This window comes from Pollachius pollachius (assembly GCF_949987615.1).
Source record: "Pollachius pollachius genome assembly, chromosome: 10".
Lineage (NCBI taxonomy): Eukaryota > Metazoa > Chordata > Actinopteri > Gadiformes > Gadidae > Pollachius > Pollachius pollachius.
The window spans coordinates 7,509,622-7,519,621 of NC_136943.1; the positions used below are offsets into that span (position 1 = coordinate 7,509,622).

Here is a 10,000-nt window from a genome sequence, read left to right on the forward strand (position 1 = left end):
CCATCAACCACACATACCTTTTAGTGTGATGTCAAAAATAGATTATGATCCATAAACATAATAATGTTTAGGGGAAAACAATACGATATAAATATCCAAGCATGTGTGCACGTGTATGTGTGTGTGTGTGTGTGTGTGTGCGTGCACACGTGTGTGCGTCGTGTGTGTGCGTGCACTTGAGTGTGTGCGTGTGTACATCAACACGTCTCTTTTCTTGCCTTCTCTCTTCAGGACCCTATGTCCATGGAGATGGAGGGCCTGACGTGGAACAACAAGCAGGGCTGGACCGTGCCCATGCACGTGTTCGACAGCGTTCCCATGGGCCTGTGGTGCCAGACCACTGTGGGAGGCCAGCAGCACCAGTCCACCAGCTATCTCATCCACATCACAGGTGAGGCGGTTTCACACACACACACACACACAAACACATACACACGCACACGCACACGCACGCGATCCGCCCCGCCAGGGACACAGGGTTGAATGTCCCCGCTTTACGGTGGGGACGTTGTCAAACAACACGCGTGACGACCGCATTAAAACAGCTTTTTGGAATTAGCTGAGAAAAGCTGTATTCTCCAGACGAGCAATGAGCATCACAAACTAACGAACTGCCAGTGTCATGCCACGCTGCTGATATCGCCACGTAATTCCGCTCGTCGTTTTACGAGCCAATTACGTCTTAATGCTGGTGAATGGGAGGATTTTATTTCATGCTCTCTTGATATTGGAGAAGTGTTGCCATTGTGTCGGGTGGCAGAGTAGATGAAGGCATTAAAAAGGGCTGCTTTTAAACCCTGTGGTTTAATTACCCCCTTCGATACACAGCGGGCTTTGAGGACACCCATCGTGATTTTTGCATGTATAGGAATCTAGCTCACAGAGAGAATGACAGAGAGATAGAGAAAGTGACGGAGTGAGGGATAGGGAGGGAGAGAGAGAGAGAGAGAAATTGATGGAGCGAGAGACGGAGAGAATAAGGTCTTAAATTACACATTTATAATAGATATGGACTGCTGCTCAGTAGCCACGCTTTATTACTTCTCAGCCGTTCCGCGTCGTAAACTCTCCTCCACCATATTGCCTTCCAAAGAGGTGAGCTCCATAATAATATTAACGAGGAAAGTCCAAAGGGGGAATGGTAAGTTTGCGGAGTAAAGGGCGAGTTACTTCCTGTGCAACGTTAACAAAGGTTGAATAAAAGAAAACGGCTGCCAATGTCAAGGTGACCTGTCCCTCCCTCCCTCCCTCCCTCCCTCCCTCCCTCCCTCCCTCTCCATCCTCACTGCTCCCCGGACAGGAACTGAGGTTTACAACATCAAGCTGTTTCCTGAGCAGCCCGTGGAGCTCCTCGTGGGCGAGGCCCTCACCTTAAACTGCACCGTGTCGGTGGAGTTCAACACGGCGGTGGACTTTAATTGGACCTACCCCGGCAAGGTGAACAATTTAGGTCATAAACGAATAATTAAAACAACAAGTAGTATCACAATAATGGAAATCGTCATGATAATCATTATAATGCTATTGCTTTGTGTAGCACTTTTCACGAAACGTAACAAAGATAACAGTCAAACGTGGAAACGCGTTAAAACATTGCAACACAATTCCAAAAATGTCATTGTTCCTTTGCTAAAGCGAATCGTCATGGGCACAAGCTGTCGCACGTGGCAGCCTTTCCAGCTACTTACAATCTAATCCAACCCCCCCCCCCCCCCCACAGACAAACTCCATGGCGAACATCTGGCCCAAACGTGAGCCTCAGACGCACGCCACGGAGGTGGTGAGCGTCTTCTCCATCCAGAGCGCCAATGTGTCGGACACGGGCCTCTACCGCTGCACTGTGACCATTCCGCTCAGCACGCACACCCTGGAGACCGTCGTCATAGTGCACGGTAAGGCTTCCACACACTGGGTAGCCCCTCCCCCCACTAACCCCCCCCACAAACACCCGTGACCTGATGTTCAAGGGCGTGTGCAGACCAGCTGAGAACTGTATTCAAGGTACGGTTCAGTCGGTTATACCCGCGTGCTGTAAGAGATCCACAAGTGATTTGAGAACCAATAGCGGTAGTGATAAGTACAGAAAGTCCCCAGCTCGGCGTTCGGCGCCATAATCCCCTCAAAACTCGTCACAAAGCTCAGGGGCCGAGGACCCAACCCCTTCCTGCGCAAACGGGTCCTTGACTTCCTGACGGGCAGCACACCCTTAATTAGCAAGGAATGCAGAGTGGGAACAACCGCCTCCTGGAGGCTCCAGAAGTGGAATCAGGGTGGAACTGTGCCCCCCTCAGTACTAACAGGGCCCCTGAGGAGAGGGGGAGCTGCTTTGAGTGCCTCGGTGACCACATCACAGAGGACCTGGCATCAGCCTCTCACTCAGACACGCTGGGGGAAAAGGCATGGCAGCGCCGTTATCACCTCCGACTTCTGGGGAAATTCAGGGACGGCCTCCCCGCCTCCTCCCTCCAGATACTCAGGACCTGCCTCAGAGAGCTTCCTGACTGGGAGCATCATCGATTGGTGCGAGATCAGCACCCAGAAGGAGGGCCGGGCCCTGAACAGGGCGATACGGTCGGCTGAACACACCCCTTGGGGTGCTCTCCCCAGGCTACATGGCATTTAGGCCAGGCGGTGCAGAGCCAGAGCCAGGAGAATCATTCAGGCCACCGGAGCATCGACCCCGTCTCCCGGCTAAGGTGGTAAGAAGGTGATAGGCTCAGGTGGAGCTTCTACCCCAGTACCGTACGGTTCCTGAACGAGGACCATGCCTAAAGGACTGCGTGCCACCCACCCCAGCATGCTCACATGCCCATAATATACTCTGATTACAGGCTCCATCGCTAACGCTCGGTGGAATACTGCACCCTGTCACACTCACTTTAACCATACGCTGCGACTTAGGGCACTGAACAACCAATACCGTCTTTTGTACTGAGCCGTCTTTTAGATCCATTTTATTTTGTGTATACTAGTGTATTTATCATTTATTGTTGAAGCACAGCCGAAAGAGCTGGCGTTAACTGCTAGTTGCACAGGTATGTCTTTGTTTATGACAGAAGAATCTTGAATACCTTCTCATTCCTAAAATGTATCTAAAAGGTTATCAAAGTAAAAAGTGGTTTTGGATAAAAAAGTCCCTTAACAAATCATCTCTGTGTGTATTTCCAATCTGAAAGAGGTGTTTTTGTGCTTTTTTGATTACAGAAAAGCCATTTATAAGCATGGACTACCGGAATGGACCAGTAGTGGAAGTCACTGCAGGCCAGAAATCCTTCAAACTCTCGCTGGTAGTTTCTGGCTACCCCACCCCAGAAACATTTTGGTAAGGAGAACATGCTAGGCACAATCTATAGCAATAAGAATAGCAACAACCTCTTCAAAATAACCATGACTACAATGACAATCATAGCCACAATCATAATAATGACCATAATCATCATCAAGTTTATTTGTAACCATATTGCAATCATCAATTCTATTTTTTCGAGTGTCCCTTTTCGTGATTGACTGACATTAGGGGGGGTGATTCCCTTCAGATAAATTCAGATGTCATCATTATCATTGTGACACCCGAGTGTTGGTTTCACTGTGTGGGGTTCACGGTTCACACGCGCAATCAGGCGTCAATCACCCTCCTTTCACACTGCCAGTATGAGACGACCGTTTACCACATCTGTCGCGTATTATCGCGTCTGACGTGGGGAGAGACACAGCTGTTGAACCTGATTATTATACCCGCCGTGCGCATGACGGCTTCAAGACGCCGGTGCTGGATAGAGGTCGGACACATTCAGAGAGGTGTCTTATAGGAGGCGTCGGAGAGGTCCCAGCTGTGATTCCTGTCACTTTTAACGCACTCACACACACACTCACGCACATGCATACGCATGGCAGGTACAAAGAAGGGAGGCCGGTCCCGGAGTTCAAGAACAAGCGGATGAGGGTGCACGCCAGTCACGCTCTGGAGATCAAGGACGTGATGGAGGCAGACGGGGGCCGGTACACGCTGGTGCTGCGGAACACGGCCGCGGGGCTGCAGGAGAGGCTCAACATCACCCTGGTTGTCAACGGTAACGCGCAACGCGGAGCCAACGCAGCCGCACACACACACGCACAGGGAAGCAGAGGCACACACAGACATACACAGATAGACACAGAGACACACACAGAGACACACGCACACACAGAGACAAACACACAGACACATCCACAGACACAGAGACACACACACACAAAGACACACACACGCACACACACACACACACACACACACATACACACACACACATATACAGACACAGAGACACACGCACGCACACACTCACAACCATAACAACCAACACAACGATGGTGATGATGAACTCAGCAGAGAATATATGGCCAGATGTTTAGTATCGAGAAGAAAAAATACACCCTAACGAACGAGCGACTTCAAAGCACAGATGTTTGCCCTGCCCTGTCTCTAGTAGATTAAAGAAGAGAGAGGAGACGTATTTGCACTGTAACATTATATTATTACATCATTAGTGCATAGTACTACACTATAAGATACTATTCACACAATATAAAAAATACAGATATATAGATGTAGATAGACAGAGAGAGAGAAAGAGATCTGAGATCTGATGTAATTGCACTTAACATCATAATATTACATTATTAGTGTATTATGCTATATTATTACATACTATTCACACTAGAGAGAGAGAGAGAGAGAGAGAGAGAGAGAGAGAGAGAGAGAGATCTGACCCCCTCTCCTTGTACAGTCCCTCCCCAGATCCTTGAGAAGAAGGTGGCGGAGCCCTCCAGCCCCTACCCCAGCGGCAGCAGCCAGACCCTTACGTGTACCGCCTACGGCCAGCCGGCCCCCAACATCAGCTGGTACTGGAGACCCTGGGGGGCCTCGGGGCCCTGCCCCCTCAACAACACCAAGGGCAGAACGTGAGCAGAGACAATACTTAAAGACACCGAGACATGCGTGCACGCACACACACAAGCTGAAACACACATACGTATATGCACAGAAACACAGAAACACACACACACTGAAACAAACACACACACACACACACTGGAACAAACACACACACACACACACACAAAAACAAGCCAGGCTTTCTTTTTTCAGGACTAAAATTTAGACTTTTCAGGACTAAAATTTGCCCAAAAAATAAAGGAGAAAAGGGACTGACAAAAAAAACCTGATGGAGGGCAGGCAAAATAGATAATGGGAAGCAAACACGCAACACACATCCATGCACCCCCCCCCCCCAACACACACACAGACACCCACAAACAAGTACAAGCAATCTCCTCAGTTCTCCTCTGACACCACCTCTGAATATTCGTCCATATCCTTCCACAATGTGGACACACTCACATATATATCATCTGTATAATATAATGTCCAACAAATCCTCCGACAATCTCCACCATCTTCGTTCAGGCCTTCATTTGAGAAGTTATTGCTGTTCCCGTGACCTTTCCGTGTGGCTGAGCAAGCGCATAAAACACGGCAGGGGGGATGTAATAATTATACGTACGTTGTCTGCAGGGAATTGCAGTGAAAGATGATTAAAAGGTGGTTAAAAAGGGCAACCGATGAGTGGGTGGAATTTCTTCCGCTTTATGAAATGACTGTTTCGCAGAAAAAGAAGCAATCTATCAAAACATTGATGTAAACTGAGGGGAAAAGTTCTGCAACATCACCCTGGTCTATCTATAGGTAATGGCTTCTCCCGGGTATCGTGGAGGAATCTATAGGTAATAAAAATGGTCAACTTTATGTTCACAATCCAGCAGCATTTTGATGTACTTAAAGCCTTCAGTCCCATATTGGAGTTTATGTTGAATAGTGCTTGGCTGGATCAGGTTCATCAAGCCTGTGAAAAAATGATTATAGCTCAAGTTAATAAGCATGCAAATTTGGCCTAATCCCCTGTTTTATCAAGCCTGTAAATTTGTTTCCGCTTCAAATGTAATGTACTATACGATTGCAAGATCATATTATGTAGGACCTACAAAGTGAAAATTACAACGCAGATGGTTGTTATTTGTAAATCAGGACAAGGGTGACACACAGAACAACACTTCATTTCACGTGTCATTACCTCTGAAAGAAGACCCGCAATAGAATGGGACACCAAACCGTCCCATTCGCCTGTTAACCGTCTCGCCTTCCTGGACGTCAACAGGGTGATCTGAGCTCCCCATAAAACACGGAGACGTCTCGCCCGGCGCCTCTCTTGAATTCTTCTGCCCGGGTTGCTTTCTGCCATGCATGTGAATGGGTTTGTGATGTCTTCAGCATGTCTGTTCCCCCCCCCCCCCCCCCCCCCCCCATCAAGGGTCCGGAAGGGCAGGAGCGACCAGATCTCCGCCTGTCAGAACTGGCAGGGCATTACCCCGGAGAGTGCCGTGAATGAAATAGATCTCACCGAGACCTCCATGGAGCTGGTGGATGGGAAGGAGAAGGTGGGTTGGCATTTTACCCCTTCAAGAGCTTGGATCTTTCAGGCTTCAAAACATTTGTCGTGTTTAATGTGTATTTGTTATTTTAGATATTGTAAAAACTGTGTATGTATTTTCACATTTTATTTTCATACTTGGTTTTCGGTGTTGAAAATATCAATATTGGTATCAAACTATGCATAGATTTTTTCTACAGTGCAAATCAAATTTCCCTGCGCTTCTACCCACACACACACATGGACGTACGCACACATACACGGACACACACGCACACACACACATGCACACACACACACACACACACACACACACACACACACACACACACTCACACATACTTTTAGTACACATACTTTATCCCAGTAACCGTTTTTGCCCCAACATATTCCATTCAGATATGGAATAGCCACCGAGCAGAAGAAATGTCTGATGGGTCAACTTGAAACGACCTGTAACAAATTGTGTCTCTCGCCTTACAGATAGTGAGCAGGCTGCACATTCAAAATGCCAGTGTGTCCGTCATGTATAAATGCTCGGCAGAAAACAAAGTGGGCAGAGACGAACGAATGGTCTACTTCTACGTCACCAGTGAGTCTGATACCAGCACTGTTTCCCACCTTCCCACTACAGAAAACACAAACCCTTTCTGAGGCCATCATTAACGGTAACTGACTTCTTCAGGACATTTGCAGGTTATTCTCGCCTTGTGTTTTGTCTAACCTCACCGCCGGGTTTGACCTCATGCTAGGTGTTCTTTTAAGGTGATTAACACCTACGTGTGCTCCTTATCCAGAAACCCCAGACGACCATAGCGCTGGCACGGTACATTCAGGCGCCAATTAAAGTTAATTTGGTTCGTTCGAGAGCAAGCGGGCCAGCAGTCACGAACATCAATACATTTTATATATTTATACAGCATAGCTTTTAAAGTGTTTAATTGTCCCAGTGCTGTGGTAGTCGCCCAACTCTTGCGATAATGAGCTGCAAAACAGAGCGGAAAAAGAAAAACAATATTAAAAATGTGCTTCTCAGACTTATTGACAGAGAGTTGCTCAGACATGACAATGGTGGATTCTTGTGAAACCAAAGGCAAGTGCTACGAATAAGACAATAACCAAGGATTTCCTTAGAGGAGCAATATCGTTTCATTTATCGCCATAAATACGTCAGATAAAACGTATATATTTTCCTCAACAGGGCCCTCCAAGGAGGCAAGCACTACTAAGAGGCCCCAATTCCCTCGAATGATTCCCGAGCCATTAAATATAAACAGATAAGACTTATATTGTCCTGAACAGTGCTCTCCATTGTGAGAATTGCAACCCAAAGGCTTGCGATACGCTAATACCAACCCTCCTCTTCGACACTTCTTCAGTCTAACCCTTTCTCCAGACTAACCTTGCCCTCAGGCTATCCGTCAAGCAGTGCTCACCTTGAGCCCCGGCTCACCTCTCCCCCCCCCCCCCCCCCCCCCTGTCCCCACAGCCGTGCCGGAGGGCTTCCGCGTCGAGGCGGTGCCCTCGGAGCAGCCTGTGGAGCAGGAGCCACTGTCGCTCCGCTGCACCGCCGACAACTACACCTACGAGAGCCCGCGCTGGTACCGGCTGGAGCCGTGGCTCCTACAGGACCCGCGGGGCCGGCCGCAGGAGGACCGCGAGTGCCGCAGCGTGCAGCTGTACGCCGGCGAGCTTGAGGGCCGGCTCTCCTTCCGGGGGGCCCACAACAGCTGGGAGCTGGAGGTGACCATCGCCGTGGTGGCACTGGCCGACGAGGGCAACTACGTGTGCGAGGCGCAGAGCCGACGCAGCGGGGAGAAGCAGTGCCTCCTCAAGTACATCTCCGTGAAACGTGAGCAGAGAGGAGGTGGAGGAGGTGGAGGAGGAGGTGGAGGAGGAGGAGGAAGAGGAGGCTGGTGTGAGGGGGGATGGGACGCGGCAGACTACAAACTTGTTCTGCTGTTACTGTTTGGGCCGTTGTGTTGGAGCTGTGTGGGTGTTTAGATTTTGCTCAGTGTCGTACAGGGAACGGATACGTGCCGTTCAGGAGCCGGTACGGGCTAGGTTGGAGTCTCACTCAAAGAGGCTGATTATAGTTACTCTGTGGACGTTAGGAATCAAACCCAGTCCCTGTTTGCTCGGCGTGGCCCGCTCTAGCCTTAACTATCCTGCCCTAGTTGTGTACTATAGTCTCCTCCCTGATGCTGTCCTCCCTGACACTAGAAGCATAACAGGTTAGTGAGGAGATAAGTTTATGGATTTGCTTGACTGGCGTGGACCTACTTAAAGGCTCGCCCACGCAAGTACACAAAGGTACGACGGGGATAGAGGATAGAAGGGCAGACTGTTTGTGCGAAAACAATAGAAACAAGTCGCTCTGAAAGCAAGATGTGGCAGGGATGCATAAACATAACCATGACTATTCTTTGTTTTTGTCCTTTTTGTCTCCCCTTTACACTGAATAATAGAACAGAGCTATGGTGTTTTGACAAGGTGTCTCACTATCTACCCTTTTGTCTCTTCTCTCTCTCTCTCTCTCTCTCTCTCTCTCTCTCTCTCCTCTCTCTCTCTCTCTGTGTCTCTGTGTGTGTGTGTGTGTGTGTGTGTCTCTCTCTCTCTCTCTTTGCCTCTCTCTGTCTCTCTGTCTCTGTCTCTCTCTCTCTCTCTCTCTCTCTCTCTCTCTCTCTCTCTCTCTTTCTCTCTCTCTCTCTCTCTCTCTCTCTCTCTCTCTCTCTGTGTCTCTCTCTCTCTCTCTCTCTCTCTCTAGCCCTGGAGGCCCCCCACTACAGGCACGGCCCCACCAACCAGACGGTGAACGTGACGGGGTCCCTGAGGATGGAGTGTGATGTGGAGGGTAGACCCCCGCCCCAGCTCTCCTGGTTCAAGGACCATCAGCCCCTCCATCAAATGTCAGGTATGTACAGAGAGAGAGAGACAATCAGGCATCAACACACACATACATCCAAAGGTACAAACCCATGGTCCACAGCAGGCACCAGTCAGTCACGCATGTACACACACACACACACACACAGACACACACACACACACGAATGCATACATACATAGACGCACACACACTAACACAGACACACACACACATAGCGAGACGCACACACACGGACGCACCCACGCACATACACAAACATGTCGTACTAACAATTCATGCCCAGACACACACTCATGCCTTTCATACCCACACACAGATTTTCACACAAATACCATGCACACACTCACACACACACAAATACATAGAGACACACAGAGATATTTTTGCCTCGTTAGAAGTATTTGTCCAGTGGGCAACAATAAGCTGAGCATTATGCCCTGTGTTCAGCCATCGGTGCCCATTGTCCAGAATGTCAATGTGAATGAATCAAAGTCCATTCAGACCAACGGAACCACAAACCCCATTCCTTTGTCACCTAATTAGCCAGATGATCTCCTCCTTCTCTAGATGTTTCGGTCAAGGGTCTCGTAGATACATTGTCACCCAGCACACCACCATCTTCCCGTTCACCCCCTCAAACGTC

General features: G+C 49.0%; 1 protein-coding gene across 3 annotated transcripts in view; it reads left to right on the forward strand.

Moving 5' to 3' along the window:
- The window catches only part of flt4 (fms related receptor tyrosine kinase 4), a 46,248-nt gene that overhangs the window by 20,686 nt on the left and 15,562 nt on the right, over positions 1–10,000 (forward strand). For all 3 annotated transcript variants that reach the window (XM_079744919.1, XM_079744920.1, XM_079744921.1), the window contains exons 5-14: positions 232–391; positions 1,301–1,437; positions 1,721–1,892; positions 3,205–3,322; positions 3,895–4,070; positions 4,767–4,941; positions 6,348–6,474; positions 6,951–7,059; positions 7,957–8,319; positions 9,235–9,381. In XM_079744919.1, coding sequence (XP_079601045.1) covers positions 232–391; positions 1,301–1,437; positions 1,721–1,892; positions 3,205–3,322; positions 3,895–4,070; positions 4,767–4,941; positions 6,348–6,474; positions 6,951–7,059; positions 7,957–8,319; positions 9,235–9,381 — 1,684 coding nt within the window. The remainder of the gene's footprint in view (positions 1–231; positions 392–1,300; positions 1,438–1,720; positions 1,893–3,204; positions 3,323–3,894; positions 4,071–4,766; positions 4,942–6,347; positions 6,475–6,950; positions 7,060–7,956; positions 8,320–9,234; positions 9,382–10,000) is intronic.